The sequence below is a fragment of the Etheostoma cragini genome, chromosome 12, assembly GCF_013103735.1.
Source record: "Etheostoma cragini isolate CJK2018 chromosome 12, CSU_Ecrag_1.0, whole genome shotgun sequence".
Taxonomy (NCBI): Eukaryota; Metazoa; Chordata; class Actinopteri; order Perciformes; family Percidae; genus Etheostoma; species Etheostoma cragini.
In genome coordinates, this window is record NC_048418.1 from 5,697,850 (window position 1) to 5,716,121 (window position 18,272).

At 40.9% G+C, this 18,272-nt stretch overlaps 3 protein-coding genes across 3 annotated transcripts; 2 read left to right on the forward strand and 1 right to left on the reverse strand.

The window, feature by feature from the left end:
• Positions 1-1,222: 1,222 nt before the first annotated feature.
• On the reverse strand, positions 1,223-4,794 carry si:ch73-382f3.1 (uncharacterized protein LOC100151273 homolog). Its single transcript, XM_034887541.1, has 4 exons — positions 4,325-4,794; positions 3,544-3,703; positions 3,187-3,362; positions 1,223-1,936 (listed from the first exon to the last, which is right to left on the reverse strand). Exons 1-4 carry the CDS (start codon positions 4,472-4,474, stop codon positions 1,550-1,552), a joined length of 873 nt encoding a protein of 290 aa, XP_034743432.1. The 5' UTR covers positions 4,475-4,794; the 3' UTR covers positions 1,223-1,549.
• Positions 4,795-4,919: 125 nt separating this feature from the next.
• Positions 4,920-9,883, forward strand: toe1 (target of EGR1, exonuclease). The gene is made up of 8 exons (XM_034887537.1): positions 4,920-5,405; positions 6,450-6,490; positions 6,683-6,779; positions 6,961-7,119; positions 7,229-7,342; positions 7,803-7,951; positions 8,368-8,530; positions 8,693-9,883. The coding sequence occupies exons 1-8, from the start codon at positions 5,292-5,294 to the stop codon at positions 9,464-9,466; spliced, it is 1,611 nt and encodes a 536-aa protein (XP_034743428.1). The 5' UTR covers positions 4,920-5,291; the 3' UTR covers positions 9,467-9,883.
• Positions 9,884-10,743: 860 nt separating this feature from the next.
• Positions 10,744-12,955, forward strand: tmem53 (transmembrane protein 53). The gene is made up of 4 exons (XM_034887542.1): positions 10,744-10,834; positions 10,900-11,011; positions 11,205-11,308; positions 11,443-12,955. The coding sequence occupies exons 2-4, from the start codon at positions 10,957-10,959 to the stop codon at positions 12,142-12,144; spliced, it is 861 nt and encodes a 286-aa protein (XP_034743433.1). The 5' UTR covers positions 10,744-10,834; positions 10,900-10,956; the 3' UTR covers positions 12,145-12,955.
• Positions 12,956-18,272: the final 5,317 nt, after the last annotated feature.

An 18,272-nucleotide genomic window follows, 5' to 3' on the forward strand; every position in this document is an offset into this window, starting at 1 on the left:
CATACATACATACATACATACATACATACACACACTGTATATGAATATTTTGAAAATACATTCAGTCACAAAAAATAAAGCTCGCAATAATGTAAAGGAAACAGTTTCAAGATATTTTGTTTTATTGTATAGAGTAATATTTACATATTAAAATACTCAAGCTACCCAACCCAGAATTGCGTCTGCTCTCAGTATATTTGAGTATCATGAATACTTCCACAGTTTAACTGAGCAAAAGGGACATTTTTTCAATATTTTAATGCTTAAGTGGTCTTTGAGACTCAACACACTCTGGTTATAACTCAGTTTACATCGACGGTATACGCAAAAACTTTGGTCTTACCAAGACAACATGCTGGAAGGGCTTTGAAACTCAACTTGCCATTCAAAGACCCTTTTCTTTGTCTACTTCTGCTAAAGGAGCTTTGTTTCTTTGTTTTTTTGGGGGGCATCTTAAGATTTTTAATGATTATTGATTTAGTTCAACTTTGAGTAATGCAGCCTGTAACTCAGAACAGCAAGTCTCTCTTTAGATTAAGTGTGTGGCTCTTACGCTATTCTTTTATTCGTGTAAAGCTGTGGTGCGTAATTTCTGTTGGCCACATGAGGAATTCTAAGTAATGACAACAAAACTGTCGGCACGTCCATATGATACAAGCCTTCTGTGATTGTGAATGGAACGTAACAGGTAATGACAACACTTATGCCATATTACGATATCCAAAATCTAAGACGTTATTTAGTCTCATATCTCGATATCGATATATTGCCGAGCTCCACTCCGAAGCCATGGTGGGTGCGGCGTACACCACATCAATTGCAATCACCGCCATCTTAATGGAATGCTCGGTTTTAGGTGACGGAATCATGGATCACTCTCTCCCTCCAGCCCGCTGCAGGTCTCCTCACCGCTCAGACCGGAGATGCGCTTCACTCCGCCGTAGCGAGCCACGTGCCTGGTGATCCCCTGGGTGTTATCACAGAGCACTTTACGTTCCTGCTAGCCATCCACAAAGTATGGACGACGTACAACGTCACTGCTGCATCACTTCCTGATTACCCAAACAAGGGTACGGCCCGATGCCCAAATCACAGAATGATTCTGCGCTAACCGTGCTTTAAATTTACGGCGTTTAAAGCAACTTGTTATTCACGTGTTCATTTTGACAGCCCTAATAAATATATAATTTCATTCTGTTATTGTCTTTTTTTCATTTTTTTGAAGCATTACAGTTGGGAACAGATGTGTTCAGTTGTGTTAAATTGTATTCCCTGTATTGTTTTTACACAAGTTTCTATCTGGGACAACAAAATGCACTTTTAGGCTAACAAGCCCCAGTACTTCACATCAGTTGAGCAAAGCTGTGTCTTCGTGGTGCACAAGCACAACCCGCTGGCAATTCAAATGAGTCTCACAACCTCTGTCAAGCAAAGCATATATTAATAATGACGCTTTAAGTCTTCATAGATAAGAGTCATGTCTGCATATACAGCAACTTTTGAACATTCTTCCCCTGGTTAGAGTCAGTAAGTTATGCAGACTGAACGATCAGGACAAAACACCCATGAGTTCCTCCTCATCACCATTGACCCCAACACCTTCTCTAGGACTGTCACAGGTGGCCATGAGCCCCAGGCCCAGCTCCGCCAGCTCCTCACAGCTCATGTCGGTCGTCACCATTATCTTAGTCTCCAGGCGGTTACATAAAGTCCTGTAGGAGGGCAAAGGGTATCCCAGCTCTCTCATGTACTCGTAGCCTTTTGTGCCAATCTCACGGCGGATCTTACGGGCCTTCAGGATGGTCTCTGGAGACCAGACGGCCCGTCTGGAGCGTTTGGTGAGGGACAGGGCACGGATCTGGTCCTCGTACAGAAAGTTCCGGAGACCCTTCTCAATCCTGTCGAGCCGATACAGGCGCTTCTTCATCTCCTCTGCCTGACAGAGAAGAAAATGGTTTAATAGGGCTATTTATCAAACATTTACACTCATGATTCCCTAACTGATTTCCTTTTTTTATTTTGTGGCTCTTAAAAAGGCAGCTGCACATCAAAGTCAATGATCAAATAACTAGGGGATGTAAGCTAAAGATAAGTTAGAAAGTAGAACTGGCATAAACATTTTGTTGTACATTTTTCATAACACCTGACTAGCAGTGTTAAAGGAGCAATACGAAATGCGAGGAGACTTTTTGGTGAGGAGACGCGTGTCTTGCAGTCTCAGTACACAAGTGCAAAGCAACAGCCAACATGACGGATGAGTCTGGCTTTGACGTCCAAATTAGCAAAGAAGATCCCCCACCCGTTCTTGACAAGTTTAAAGTTGACCCAAGTTAACTTTTGCTGAGCGATAGCAGAGTTGCAGTTGGAAGAAGCTGCCTGTAAAACCCAGCGTTAGAACAAGTTCAAGGGTACCACCGATCACCCCACTTTCTCTCTCCCTCTCTTGGCCGAGACACGCCTGCAGTTCAGTGCTGACTCTTGACAAATCTCTCTCTCTCTCTCTCTCTCTCTCTCTCTCTCTCTCTCTCTCTCTCTCTCTCTCTCTCTCTCTCTCTCTCTCTCTCTCTCTCTCTTTTTTAAAATGAGTCAGAACAAAGTGAATTGATCTCCCCTCGTGGTCATGAATCAATACTAGAGCAGCCTACTTCCTTGCTCTGCTGCATTGAATAAAATCCAGATGAGGAGAAAAGACTGCCTTTCTCAACAAAAATCATCCATTGGTTATTTATTTGTGCTAGAATGTAATCACTGTGAAATAATTATAAATTCAGCTTCACTTTGCTCTCTCTCTCTATTGTACAACTGGTCTCAAGCACCGCCAGAAAACGCTTGGTTACGTTGTAATCTGAGTTTTAACAGACATATGGAATAAGTTACGGTGTAACAGTTAACTTATACAGGAGAGAAGCCAGTCAGTTTGTGGCAAAACATTTTATAGTGTTGGTTTTTCAGTCATATTTTGTCATTGACTTTTTCTTTAAAATAGTGTTAAAATCTCGTCTCGTACCCCTGATCTCCTGTATCGCCTCATCTTGTGAGCTAAGTGTCTTGTTACACCCCTACATCTGACCCAGTGTTGACAATTTTAACTCTGGTAATAGTTTGTTTCTTTTCAAATACAGCACATTGCCCCTTCAAAGAAAAAGACTAGTAATTTGTTGACTGAGACCCCAGCAGCAATCCTACCTCCTTCTGTAGCCTTGAAGTGTGCTGCATCTCCTGCTCCAGCTGTTTCTTGAGGAGCTGACACTGTGTGCAGGGCTGCCGGTCCTCTGCAGTCCTGTCTGCATCCTCATCCACTGGGCCGGGCAGACGGGTGCGTCTGGCATACCCATGGTCCCCGAAACTCAGCTCCTTCTCCACTACAGACACAAAGCAACATCTAACCAGTACTGTATGTCCCATCTGGAATCTGGTGCATATTACATGTACCTCAACGTACAGGCATACATGCATTGGCGTGGTGAAAAAAGAAAATAATCTCAAATTAGGCTTGGATAAATGCAAAAAAAAACATTAATCAAAGTAACCCAAATATATTACCCGGTTCAGGTTTTATGGGCAGCATGTTGTATGGATAAGGGATTACTCTGTAAGCAGGTTCTCCCAAACTGAAAAGAGTTGGGATGGCATTGGGCTTCAGCTTCTTTCCCCCAGCAGAAGATCTCGCTATCTCCTCAAACTGGCTCTGTTCAAAATGGTCCTTCGGGGAACAAAACAAGAATACAAATACATTTTATCCAACTAATAATACACCCAAACACAATAAAATAAGAACATGCATACAGTCTGAGTACCAACCCAGCATTATGTGGCAGAACAAAAGCAACAATAATGTTAAAGAGTGGCAACTGAACCCAGAAGAAAAGGATAGGTTACCATTATATATTAATGAATTCTACTCTATTGATGCATAGTCGTATCCAATTCAACTTTTAGCATTCTTTAGAAATGACCCATCGTCTATAACAGTGTTTTAATAAACTGGTGCTAGTTAAGAGATATAGGCCAGGGTTGAAAATTGATGCTTTAACAAATTATCCTCACAATGAGATTTCAGATAAATACTCTTCAGTAATGTAGATATGACTTAGTGTGTGACGGTAAAAAATGATATAAAAGTTCGAACAGTCTGGTAACACAGAAAATGACATAACTTTACTGTAATGCAGCCTTTAAAACCAGGAAAAGATAACACGTAAGCCATTTTAGAATATTACACATCCAACATCTAAGACGATATCTAGTGTCATATCACGATATTAACATATTATCGATATATTGCCCAGCTCTACTCTGTGTAAACTTAGCTAGCCAACGTTACCTGGCAGAGTCTGGAGTGAGGGGTTGGTTCGAAGTCACGCCGACAGTTCACCACCCATTTCTTCATACGGACAGGGTCTTTGGGGAACCTAAACAGCTGTTTGCCTATGCTGGTTGAATTTGAGCAATTTGGAGCGGAGCAGCCACCCATCGCGGAGGTTAAAGCAAACAGCAAAGCTAAATGTAGCAAACGTCACGATAGCTTGGCTGGCAGTGAAGCTCAGCTGTGGATTGTAATCATTACGTTAAGCTAACTAACCTAGCTACTTACGCGGTGTAAAAACAAGAAAAAAAGACATTAGCATTACATGTTGACTTGTGGAAACCAGAGCCTCGCCCTGCAGACTTTTACAACGTATTTTAGTGATACAATTGAAAATACTTTATCAAACATAAAAATGTTTCTGACTTTGTTTGAGCCAAAATGGCGCACTTCCCTCGACAGTTAGCTAAGTAAAGTGACGTATTTTTAGTGGTGTGTATCACAAACGCCTGCTTGAAATTGAGATTGAAAAGCTAAATGTCAAACACACTATTCAAATACAAACATTAGGTACATCATTTCCGATACAAGATTTGTATTAGTTTAGTTGGCAAATGTTGTGTATACATTAAGTGGCAAACGTTTATTTTTTCCGCTCAGGCCATAGTCAAACTACTATGGATTTTTTGTTCAAAGACCCCGAGAAGCACGTTGAAATGTTTACGGTGGAAGCGCTGATAGTTGTCGAGCCGAGCAAGTGCTAATGAATTTACAACTTCAAAAATAAATACCGAATGTATTAACGTAATATATCAAGTAGCTAAGCAACAAATAAGTAAAGGTCTCCGCATAGAGCTGCTATAATGAAAAGCTTTGCCAGATAGTTAGCTTAGCTACTATTCCAGGTGACGTTAGCCGTCGTGAACTGCTGACAACGTTTGTATAGTATAAGAGCTGCTTGCTTTTTACACAAGTTGAGACAAACATGGTGTCTTCACTGGTCGTTCCAGTTATTGATGTCCAGAATGATAACTTCAGAGAGCTTTGGCCTGCTATGGTAGTGGCCATTAAAACGTCTTCCTTCGTTGCACTGGACACGGTAAGTGTTGCAACTTGTTTGTGAATGTCTTGTGTACCACATGCAATTACATATTTAGTGGATTCATACTTTTTAAGACTCATAGATGTGTCCCTCTTATTTACTCTTTTACAAGTGACAGAGTAACATGTGACCAAACTGTACGTGGAAGGCCGAAACACACACACGTCAACTCCATTTTTAACCATTTTTATCGTGGGAAATTTACACGGCAAAGAAGTACAATTCATGGTGGACTTGAAGCACTGTCTATGATTTGAAGCAGCCCACTTCCTTCTTTCTTACGTGGTAAACCAACACAGACCACAATGTGCCTTGTTTAATTTCCTGAGAATAATCATTTCTCAAAACAACCATTATGCCCCTTCGAAAAACCAAGTAATCTCCATAATAGTGAGGGGCCGGTGTTATGTGCCTTCTGGTTTTTCCACCTACTTGTTTCCGAGCCTGTCCAGGTGCCGTGTAAACCTCAACGGCTACCCAGGTCGACAGATTCGCTACAAATTCATAAACATTTTACTTGCCTTTGCAAGTCGCACCTCAATATAAACTGTACTGGACTGAATATCTGAGCACGACACTACAATAACATTGTACAGTGGAAAATTATGTTTTAAAAGAAATTACGATGATCCGTGTCGCGCTGGGTTCGAACCTTCTTCAGCAAAAATAATAGCATAAGTCCACTGCACCATCACACCATTCACGTTTCTGCTGAAAAAAAAAATTGTATTTTCTTTCGGTAGAACAAGAATCACAATTTAACAGAGGAACCCGAAACAACTTGTTACCTTGATTTAGGCTTAAAACTATAATTAAATCGTGCACTATAACCTCCTGCTACACAGTCTCCGCGATATCCGTGCGCAAGGAGTTGTCATAAGTTATACCAGGCAGCACACGGTTTGTGAAAAAATCAGTCAAACGCGTGAATAGGAAGGTCTGTATATATGTTATTCTTTGTACTCTTTGTTTTGTTACATGATATCACCAATTTAAATCTAGTAGTAGTAAAGTAGTAAGTGTTCCCTTTGTATGTTTTAGGAGCTGAGTGGTCTTGGAAACAGAAAATCCTTGCTGGCTGAGTAAGTAAAAAGCTGTCTTTTCTGCACTCCTTCCTTCCTAATACACACTCACCTAAAGAGTATCAACAGGTTGTTTTGAAAGAAGCCTCAGTCGCAAAATATGCGGTTTGGAGCATGTGCCATCCCATCTTAGTGCTTTTTTGGTTTTTGTATTTCTGCAAGCCCGCCCTGACCCTCGCTGTCATCTTTCAGATCTATAGAGGACAGGTACAAAGCTGTATGCCATGCAGCCCGCTCACGCTCCATCCTCTCTCTGGGAATCGCCTGTTACAAGAAACTGGACAACAAGGTACGTTGAGATGAACCCTTCTTGGATTGCAGATAACTTGTGGACACTGCCGTCTCCGTAGTCCATAGTCTCCCACACCATTGTCGGTCATGTATCTTGTGCTTGTCAGATATGACAATTTGCCACTGCAGGCTTCTGTGTTATGTCTGTGAAGTTTATCTTCTGCCTTCTCCTTCCTCAGGCTGCAGACACATACCTCGTCCAGGTGTATAACCTCACCCTGCTGTGTTCCGAGGAGTACATCATAGAGCCCCAGTCAGTCCAGTTTCTGGTTCAGCATGGATTTGACTTTAACAAGCAGTACGCCCACGGAATCCCTTACTGTAAGGGCAATAATAAGGTGATGATACTGTTCTGTATGGTGCTGTGTGTTGCTGCATCTTGTCCTACTGGTCTCTATTATACCTGTACTGTTTTAGCTGTGTTGTTCTGTCTCCCTTCTTTTTTAGGGAGCATCAGACGATCAGGGCGTCCACATCCGAGCCTTGTTCACTGAACTGCTGCGTGCCAGGAAACCTCTGGTGCTCCACAACGGCCTCATCGACATGGTCTTTCTGTACCAGGTACCATCAAGTTATCATGGTTGCTGTTCAGTTGTATTCCTTTTGTCTTTTTGATGTCCATTTCACTAATATTTCCTCATTAACACATATTTTTCAAATATTCTGGGAAGAAATACTGACTGGATAATTATTATCTGTAGTTTAGTATACATTTTTGATTTCAACATACATCAAAATGTTTTGCACTTGTTACATAATCTTACTTAGCCATTGGCATTAGAACTGCAAGTCGATTACTCTATTAGGTAATTGCCTGAAATCAATCAACAACTATTTTGATAATTGATATATTGTTAAGTATTTTATTTTAGCAAACACACCAAGGGTTCTCTGGTTCCAGCTTCTCCAGTTGGATTTGCTGCTTAACTTTCTGTTATATCATTATATAGTGAATATATCTGGGTGCCACCAAGGTCTGGAGGAAAATGTAATGCACTTTTTGGTCTTTTTTTTAAACCAGAGTTTTTATGCACATGTGCCTGACCGCTTGGCCAACTTCACCTCTGACCTGTCTGAGATGTTTCCTGCTGGCATCTATGACACCAAATATGTCACTGAATTTGAGCTCCGGCTCACTGCCTCCTATTTGGAGTATGCCTATAAGAAATGGTGAGTTTTGGTTTATAGTAAAATATTGACACAGTAGAAACACATAAGTACAGGATATAATACAGTGTGTGTATATATAGAATACCAGAGTTTGCGCTATATACATTTCCTAAGGGGGGTGTCTGTGTGTGTCTCTGTGCGTGTGTGTCAGAATTTTTCCTGGCGACCAGTTTTTGTTTTAGGAATTGAGTTGTATCTATATCAAACATAATGCACAGGTCTGGCTGAAGTGAAAAGCAGAGAAGAAAGATGTTTCCTCCTCCCTGTCCGTTTTTTTTCCCCCAATATCAAGAAACCTCAGAACGCATTATTGTGCTAGTATCATTACCGTAAAAAGGGAGTTGTGCCGGCGTTTTAAAGTGTCTGTTTTAATAATTTCTAATGTCCCTATTCGTCCCTTCTCTCTTTCCTTCCAGTAAGATGGATAACAGTCGCAGTGTGACCTCCGGAGGGAGCGGCCCTCACTTTCATGTAGAGTTCTGTCAGTATCCCGGTCCCATGTCCAGCTATGTGGACTACAGAGTGTGTCCAGCTGTGGCCTCTGCGGAAGGACATACTGAAATCTGTGAGCACTTCTCTGTAAGTCTGAACCTTTTTGTACCCAGAGGAAAATTTCAGTTTTACAAAAATTCTCAAGCTAAAGTGAAATGAAACCAATTAAGTCCCCCCCCCCCCCCCCCCCCCCCCCCCCCCCCATTTTTAACTAGCCTGTCTTTCGGTTTGTACGTGCTTGTCTGGCAGGGGTTCGGCTGGTGTACGAATGGCAACCAGTGTCCGTTATCCCATGACACTGACCTGATCCTCCTCCAGGACGAGAAAGGCACGGGGGATAAGAGAAAAAAGAGGAAGAGACATAGAGAGAAGAAGAAAGGTGGAGGCAAAGCAGCGGAGGGCTCTTCCGTCTTTGACGGTGCCCCTGAAAGCAAAATACCCCACATGGAGGTGGATCCTGAAGAAACACCAGAGGACCCGCAAGGGGCTGAGCAGGTCCCAGAAAGAAGGCCTCTAATGGACAGTGACGGGAACACCCAACCAAATGAAGGAGAGGACATGAACACAGGCAGCGAGGGGAACAGAATCTGTGAAGACAACGCAGACTTCCAAAACCTTGCACCAACGCTCACAAATGTTGACAACACAAACGCAAAAGCCACCACAAACGATGGTTTAGAAAGCAGAACAGAAAATGTAGGGGGAGAAAAGTTAACTGACCCCACGCCAAAGAATGGCAATCAGACGAAGAAGGCCGACTCCGGGACGCACCGGGCCGGGTTTGATGCCTTTATGACGGGATACATTTTTGCCCACTCATGTACCATCATCAAGAAGGAAGGAGTGGGAGCTGGAGAGAAGGAGCAGCAGAAGGAAGAGGAGCAGTCGTTGCTTCCTACATGTGTCAATAAGGTTTACCTCAGCCGCAAGACCGCGCCTCTCAATGTGGTTAAAAGCACCTTCTCCAAATCGTCCAAGGCCCATGTGCACAAGATGGAGATCGTATGGGGACGGAGAGTGTAGTGTGCACACTTGCACACAGCATTATACTGTACTATACTGCATATGTGCAGGTTCACAATTTTTTTTTTTTTAAGTCATGCTAGCAGCTAGTTTCTTAATTTCTGTTGACTTTTTAGGGTAAAGCAGGTCAGTTTTTTATGTTCCCATATTATTTGTATTTCTTAGCAAACTTAACTAAACATACTGTAAATTCTATTAAAAAAAAGATAAAAGTGGAATTAGGGACTTGTCATTGTAAAACCAGCAATACATACAATGGAGAGGCACCTGTTTTAATTTAGTCAGTATCTCTAAGGTTTCTATGGAAACAGCCAAAGTAAGATGGTGATTGAAATGCATTTATACCACAGTTCAGATTTGGTATCATTAACTGTTTCTGAAGTTGCCTGGGGACAATAAACGAATACTCTTTAACAACGTTGTTTATCTTTATTCTGTCGTCCAGGTTTACAGTACCACAGACACACTTTCACATTTGACTGGTTCTATATCTGGAGGGATGATATAGAATAAACAGGTCTAAACTACAATTCATAAATTGGGGGAAACATCAACAGTACCACAATCACAAATTGTATTTGAGTTCTAAAGAAAGAGGTTTAACTTGTTGTATGGAACATTGATCTCAAATCACACCATTCCTCAGACTCCAGATTAGAAACATGGAGAAAGGATGTGAAGGAGATTCATATGAATGACTGCATAGAGGAATGCAAGAAGGCTCAAATCCAAATAGTGAGTAAATTATTAAAGCCATAGCAATACAGGGGTTCTTGTGCATTGTGTAACCCCAGTTACTTTGCTCAAATACCATGAAAATATAGTATAATATATATATAGTGCGATAAAATGAAGGTGCTCCACTGTATGTAGGAATGTGAACACATTCAGCCATTTTATAAAAATATTTGTATGATAGGAAAAAGATGTATTACCAGCCATGTCATTTAAATGAAAAGAAAGGAATATACATTTAGACGGGTTACAAGCAAAAATATCTTGTTGCTTGTCAGTGAAAGAAAATAAAAGAAAGAATGTTGGTTGAAATAAATACTTCATTGGAGAAGGTAACAATGTGTGGGATAGGTTTTCCGACTTTTGGGGTCCCTTCATATCTTTTCTCAAACATGGAGTTGGTGATGTGCTGGGCTCGCATTGTCAGATTATTTTATTTTTTGCATATATATTTTTACATATATATTTGTGGAATATTACGCAGAATTTCCCCAATGTGTCCGACATAACACTATAATACAGAGGGGGGCGGTATTGCAGCGTTAGCTGGATGTCATCCGCTGTTCAACCACATAAGAAGAAGCGGGACTGTAATAGTGCAGTGACCTGACAGCCCATAGACCTGTCTGCAGCGTGTTACAATCTGGCGTTGCTAATTTAAGCGCTCTGGGGCTTCTCCATAACCCTTTCTTCAACAGCCAAATGAACCGAACGTTAACGTTGGAGAACAACAGTTGATACTCTCACATACGGAAATGGCAGACGATGAAATAGACTACAATATCGTGTTTCCAGATGTGGGGACATCGGGTGAGCATCATTTCATTGTACTGTACGTCAATACCTCAGTTAGCTTAGCGTATATGCTAACATTTATTTTACAAAAAAGCCGTACAAATGTAATTCGGCCGACTGTGTAAGCTTAGCTCGCTAGCTTCGTTTTAGCTTAGCTTGCTGTGACAGCTTTGGTAGCGTGCTGTTTTATCGTCTGTCTTGTTTTCAGAGAGACACTGGCAGGGGACAAAGGAGCCAGTTGTGATTCTGTTGGGCTGGGCTGGTTGCAAAGACAAACACCTCTCCAAATACAGCTCCATCTACAATGAACAGGTGAAACCTAAATACGATAATCTCACGAGGCGTTCTGCTAATTTACACTATCAATTTAGCAGCATTGTGGCATTATAGAAGCAGTAACATAAGAAACTCATTTTTTTTTCCTATCTTTCTTTCCTCACTTTTAGGGATGTGTCACCATCCGCTACACCGCTCCCTTGAAGACAGTCTTCATCTCAGAGTCGTTTGGCTACAAGGAGCTGAGCAGTACGGCCCTTAAGCTGCTGGAGGTCCTCTATGACTATGAGGTGGAGAACAGTCCTATTTTCTTTCACATATTCAGTAATGGCGGCTTCATGCTGTACCGTTATATTGCAGATTTGTTGCACAATGACAAACAGTTCCAATCCTTGTGTGTAATTGGGGCCTTAGTGGACAGTGCCCCAGGTAGTGGGAATGTCCGCGGGGCCCTACGTGCATTGACGGCCACCCTGGGGCCCAAAATAACCCCTGTTTTAAGGTACGTCCTCTTAGCGCTTTTCGCAGTGACTGTTTTCCTGTTGCGAGTCGTGCTGTACCCCTTGACCAAGTACATCCACAAGAACCACTATGACGCCGTGCAGGAGCGTCCGCCCGCCTGGCCTCATTTCTACCTTTACTCCCGAGCTGACCAGGTGATCAGGCACACAGACATCAAGGTCTTTGTGGAGACGCTGAAGCAGAAGGGCGTCCCCGTGGACAGTTTTGATTTTGTTTCCAGTCCCCACGTTGGTCATTTCCGGGACTTTCCTGAGCAGTATGCTCTGAAGTGCCGCAGTTTCCTGGTTGCGTGCATGAAGGACTTGGAAGGGAACGAGACAAAGAAGAGACAGAGGGTTCAGGATCAATGAAAATAATAGAGAAGCACACACAATTTTGCTAACCCTCTGTTAAGCTGTCTTGCGAAGAAAATCAGACAAACATGTGTTTTCTCAGTGGTCTGAAAAATCGGTTAGGAAATGAGGTTGACATTTTTTTGCAAGACTGCTGGAATTTGAGCTGAACTAGTAAAAGTTCTCAATGTTTTTCTGTCCCAGTGCACATGATGGCGAGGTTCCACAGATGTGGTCTTAGTCTACTAAACCATGTCTAGAAGACCAGCCATATGGAACTCTCTAATTCATATACCCCTAAAGTGTGTGGCCTAACCCTGCCAACTCCATTTTTTTGCAACAGTCATATACCATATGTAAAAATAACAATACAAACAATTGCTATACACTGGAAAATAAGTCCTTTGGGATCATTTAAATATTTAATATTGCTGTGAAATGTGATGCATTGTACATTAGTAGTAGTGATTCTAAATCTGAGGCTGTATTGGATAATGGATATCTTCTATTTATGACGTCTGCAGTATATTCATAGTTTTAATTTTACAATTTGTCATTAATATTAGAACACAAGGGCACTTACAATAAAGGCAACTGTCAAAAATGAATACTTTTCAAAAAGGAATAAAAAAAAAAAAGCTAAATTGTTGCCTTAATCGACAAATGCCTTTTTTGGGTCCATAAATTGTAGAACACCCAGCCCTAATATGTGATTTACACAGTTGATTTTATTCAAGGAAAAAGTGATTGACAATGAATGTAAAATGTCCAGAACAAATATTGTGTTCTTTTTTAACTGATGTGCCTTCAATAAAGTAGACTGCTCATAGAAATGTGTGTCAAGCTCTTTATTTTGAATGATTCTTAATAATTTGGATTTGCCACATAAATGATTTCAAACCGTTTCAATGGCTTCCTTGGAAAACCAAAATGTTTAGTGTCACTCCAGATGCAGTAGGAAAGGTGTTAATCACCCATGGCAACACTGTAGTGAGTTAAACTTTTCAGTAGTAATGTAGTAGCCTGGATGCCAGCCTAATTTAGCCCCGCCCACACAATTGAAGTTAGTTCTGTCCTTGATCTGTTAAGGAGCTACACTGCTCGAACCAGAGCTGTTTGGACCAATCACATTGTCAGGGCAGGCTTCATATGATGATGGACAGATGATTAACAGTAACTTAATCAATCACGTCACCAAAGAGCGCCTGGGTTGAATTTGTTTACAACAAGCAGTATCCGACTCATATTCTCATTAGAACCCGAGTATGATGTCAGACTAGTAACGTAGCACTGTGGAGATAGGTCTGGCAATGCAAGACTAGTAGTATGTGATGACTTTTGCTTCATTAAGTAAATCGGTGTGCTTGTCTTCAGGTTTATGGAAATACAGTGGCTGAAGAGTGGTTTCAAACTCGGATGAAAATGAATTTTGAAAGCATCTCAGCCTCTGTTTAACGGGCCAGTGAGTCCGGTGACTTGTTGGGAATCTCTAAAGATAAAAGATGGCTTCCATACAGTGAAATAAAGTTCAAGTTGCAGTAATATTCTCACTCAGAAATGCTTGGTGCGGCACCCTTATTGCAAAATGATTCAATTAATAAGCTGATGCTGGTCTGTCATTTGTGATAGTAAAATAATTTAATTAAGCCAATTTGCAATATCAATACCTTTGTTTTCATGCTGCTTTTCCCCCTTGCAGAAGGTGTGCACAAAGCTTGTTCCAGCATGAAGTTCATCCTACACGAAAGGCTGTGACACTGGTCTACAAATGTAAGTTAATTTAGTTTAAAATGTAAAGTGAAAGTTAGTTTGTCCTGCTTTTATTGTTCATTTACACAATGGACAGGTTGTAGTCAAAAGCCAGGGCTAAAGCATTTCTAAAATTTCATAGGGAACGTTGATGGAAACTCTTTTATTTTATTGGTTATGAAGGCTGTCTACCTTCAACATGTGTTGAACTCTTGATTGTGTTCCTTTTCTGGAGGGCTCACTGAAAAGAAGACATCTTGACAAGATGGTTGTGTGAGGTCATACCCAGAGGCAGATAAAATTCAGCCGTTTCCCCTCCACTCTCGTCATGATACATCAGGGACTGTTTGAAGAGCGTGGCTTTAAATTGGTCCAGCACGCATAGTTATCGAAAGTCTACGACATGTCAGATTTGACATTTGGAAGAGCGAGTGGTTGGCATTTGTCTCTGCGCCAGACCTCGCCCTGGCACTTCATGTATCATGTTGAGCTGCTTGCAGGAAAGGGAGAAAGAGGAAAGTTTACATATCGGCACAGACTGGTGAACATCGCTTACTGGAGTGCACATGAGATCGGCTGCTCGTCTCTTGCTGGTTTCTCCTGCATTGTTTCAAAGACATGAGAAGTGCTAAGTCGTGGCCCTGTTTACTCTGAAGTGCTACACAAATACTGTTAATTTTTGGAAACACATGTCACAGACTGTATCTGCAGGATTGGAAATGTAATATTTTGCATATGAGAAAAATGGAATCCCATTTAGTAACATTCTGATCTATTACTTCAGCGAAAGTAAAGCGGAATACTGCGGTCTAAAAATAATCCATTACAATTAAATGTTGAACATTCCACATAAAAGTACAGATGAATAAGCCACAAAATGCCTTTATTATACACATATATGTATTATGTTATTGGATTACATGTACACTTCATTGAAGTGTAAGAGTTGGCCAAAGTAGAGCAAATTTTCAAAGTAAAATTGTATTCATTCGCAAGACTATATTAGGTAAAGTATTGCCATATTCGGTTGTACAAGACTTACATATCAAAATGTAAGAAAATAAAGACGAAAATTTGTTTGCACATACTACACTATAGTCTACACAACACACAGTATACCACACAATACAACTACATAGTACACTGTAATGATCATTACAAACAAGTTTCATACATAAAGGCAGAATTTGCATGTATAGTTAGGAAGTTAAGTAGTAAGAAAGTTGCATAAGTCATAGAGTGAGAAGGGCTGCACTTCCCTCTGCAATTCAGAGGAGTTTGTATTAATTACCTTTAAATGGTAGTATTTATGTAAAGTACCACAAAATGACAAAGTATTGGAGTTAATGTCCTTACTTTTTACCACGTGTCTGCCATAGGTTACTGCATTGTATCATAGTCTAGCTATCGTTTTGTAAAATTTAATTTAAAGAGCTTTATTCACATGACAAGACGTCACCTCTATTGCCAAAGAAGATTACATAAAAAAAAAAAAATGTAATCTTTAAAGAAGCTCCACATTTACTCGCTGTAATATTCAAGTGATGTACACATTACTGCATCATTTAAAATACAGTAACATACTGTATATTATTCTGAATTGGGCCATTCTGCATAATAAGTACTTTTACTTTGGTACTTTACCTTTTTAACTTTTACTTAAGTAAAATTGTGGATGCATGACTTGTAGTATTTCTGCACTGTGGTATGTGTGCTACTTTTACTTCTTACTTCTACTTACTTCCACCATTGGTTGAACCCAATTGCCCCTGCCTAAACCCACATTGCAAGAATAGGTGTTATTTACAATAAAAGGCTTATGCCACCTAGCAAAGTACCACAATATCAGAGCAACTATCACATTACATGTACAGGGATGTAAAGGGCTCATATTAGACTTTTGGGCTTCTTCTCTTTACTTTATTGTGTTATATATCTTTTTTGGTCATGTAATAGGTTTACAAAGGGAAAAAGCCCCAAATCCACTCCAAAGGGACTTACCATCTCAGACAGGAAACACTGTTCAAAAACTGCTCCAAACAGCTCTACTGTAGCCCAGCCTTTACTTCTGTGACACATGTTATATGTTCGCCTAGATGCCAATGTAGCACGCATCATACTTCGAAACTGAGTAGCTAGCTTTGCTGACCTAGCTACTGCGCATGTGCGACTGCCAACAAAGATGGAACACAAGTGTGATGCCTCACTCTGTAGCTGAAACAGAGAGCTCAACACACAGGGTGAAAAGAGGAGCTGCAGCAATGTGCAGTACAATCAAAATAAGGTGTTTTTTGAAAATTAAACCACACAACCATATTCTGATACAACCTCTAAATACAATTATGAACCTGAAAATGCATATTATATATAATAATCAATAAACACAGTTTGCTCAATTGTATACCTGACAGTGAACCCCAGAACATCCATACAAATGTCGGAATGACATTTCATAAATTCAGTGGCATTAATAATCCTGAAGAGGGCAGCATTGACTCACAGTTCCCATCATGCAACCATAGACTATATACAGTCTATGCATGATACGTGTCACTGAGGCCTCAACTGAGCATTAAGCAAGCTACGATCAGGTTCAGCAGTGGGCTCCAAAGGGATAAAGACTGTGAAATGTTACCTGCAGAAGCTATTCCTGTGCATGTTTTCACTGATGTGAGTTGTTGAAAAAAAACGAAGGGATTATTTGTGTAGCAACAAATAACACTAAACATTTAAAAAATCAGGGTTAGTTAGGTGAATAGCAACATTACTTTCCTCCAATCTGGCCTGTCCTTTTCTTGTCATTTGTCTGACATCACACATGATACACAAGAGACTGAAGCATAAGTAAAGACAAAACGAGTCTTTTCATTTAAGGATGGGAGATAAAGGCAAGAAAAGAGAATGGATGGGAAGAAAACGTCATAACTCCCCCCCCTCTCAGAAACGCACTGAGAGACGAAATTACCCCATGGAAGTTAATGAAGTCTCACAAGTTGATGAGGGGAAAATTGCAGCGAAGAGGGGTCAGCGCTTTCTCTTTAGCCTTTCCCTCTTCCACGGAAAATGGCTGCGGTCAAGATCCATACTTTTAGAGGACGCCAGGCACTCCAGTGCAGAGATGGAGTGAGAGAGATGGGGGAGGGGTAGATTAATGGTATTAAGTGGTGGCACTTGGCAATGCGGTAACATATCGTCTATGTTCTCTATTCCACACTGATAGTTTCATAGACCTTGGCTTTACACATTGACTTTTAGCTGTGATTTACAGGATTCAAATAATCCGGGTGGCTTTTCATCATCAGTATGGAGTCACATCAGCGCCAGTTTTATCGGGGAATGAAAAAAAATACAATTGATACCTTAAAATATGCCAATGTTTCCCTTCTGCACTTTGGATTGCTGGTTATCATGCAAAGACTAAAAACCAACTTTCTTTCAGAGATCAATTTATTCCCGGCAACAATTTCCCCTTGGTTTAATGTCACTCCAAATCAAAGAGAAATGTTTGTATTTATGTAGGCTACATGTTGACATTTTGGATGCTTCCCCGCAAACCCCCTTTCTAGATCATTGCATTGCGGAAATGCAGAATTTTATCTGACAAGCACACACAGTAACAGATAGGATCTAATGGCAAACCTGTGTGCCTCTTTCTCTAGTGATTCGAAGTGATTTTGTACAATGTTTGACATTTTGATTTTAAGTCTGACATACTGTGATTTTATATGGCCAGTGATAACCATGACTCTTTTCTCGGAATTTCCTTTTACACGCATGTCTGCAGTAACGTAATAAAAAACTCTGGTACTTGCAGTAATGCTCATGTATTTAAATTTAGTTTTTTATACTACAGTTTGTATCAATTTGTTAGATTCATAGATACATTATCCCATTACTGCGTCCCTACTTGTAATCTTTATAAACTTCCCATTCTTATCTGTCTTCTTTCACACACATACCCAGGTGTTTCACACTGTGTTTTTCAGGCGACACACACAGCGTCGAAACCTTGACTTTCTCGCTTTCTCCACGGGACCGGCCTTGTGATCAATTTGAGCGGGGAGCTGGCGAGAAGTCACTCAAGTCACCCTCGCCTCCCTCTAATGAGCAAAGTGTCTCGTGGAAGCCGAGTCCGAGGCAGCATGGGAGCTCCCACACACACAACTGCACTCGCACAAAGAGGAACAAATGTGTCACACTTGCACACAAACACACACCTTCAGTGGGATGAAATCCAGAGGATCAGGACCAAAGTCCTATCCGCCTTTGAGTAACTTTAAAAGGTCTCCTGGCGTTTTGGATTGAAGAACGAAGAGAAAATTGGCGTGCATGTGTTTGTGTGTGTGTGTGTGTGTGTGTGTGTGTGTGTGTGTGTGTGTGTGTGTGTGTGTGTGTGT

Bases quoted from the DNA above. Each gene is read 5' to 3' on its own strand.
- si:ch73-382f3.1 (XM_034887541.1), bottom strand. From the start codon at position 4,474: ATGGGTGGCTGCTCCGCTCCAAATTGCTCAAATTCAACCAGCATAGGC. The intron at 3,704-4,324 runs GTAACGTTGGCT...TGTTCCCCGAAG, and splicing joins CTCACTCCAGACTCTGCCAG to GACCATTTTGAACAGAGCCA. The intron at 3,363-3,543 runs GTAATATATTTG...TTGTGTCTGTAG, and splicing joins GCCCATAAAACCTGAACCGG to TGGAGAAGGAGCTGAGTTTC.
- toe1 (XM_034887537.1), top strand. From the start codon at position 5,292: ATGGTGTCTTCACTGGTCGTTCCAGTTATTGATGTCCAGAATGATAAC. The intron at 5,406-6,449 runs GTAAGTGTTGCA...TGTATGTTTTAG, and splicing joins CCTTCGTTGCACTGGACACG to GAGCTGAGTGGTCTTGGAAA. The intron at 7,343-7,802 runs GTACCATCAAGT...TTTTTAAACCAG, and splicing joins ACATGGTCTTTCTGTACCAG to AGTTTTTATGCACATGTGCC.
- tmem53 (XM_034887542.1), top strand. From the start codon at position 10,957: ATGGCAGACGATGAAATAGACTACAATATCGTGTTTCCAGATGTGGGG. The intron at 11,012-11,204 runs GTGAGCATCATT...TCTTGTTTTCAG, and splicing joins TCCAGATGTGGGGACATCGG to AGAGACACTGGCAGGGGACA. The intron at 11,309-11,442 runs GTGAAACCTAAA...CCTCACTTTTAG, and splicing joins GCTCCATCTACAATGAACAG to GGATGTGTCACCATCCGCTA.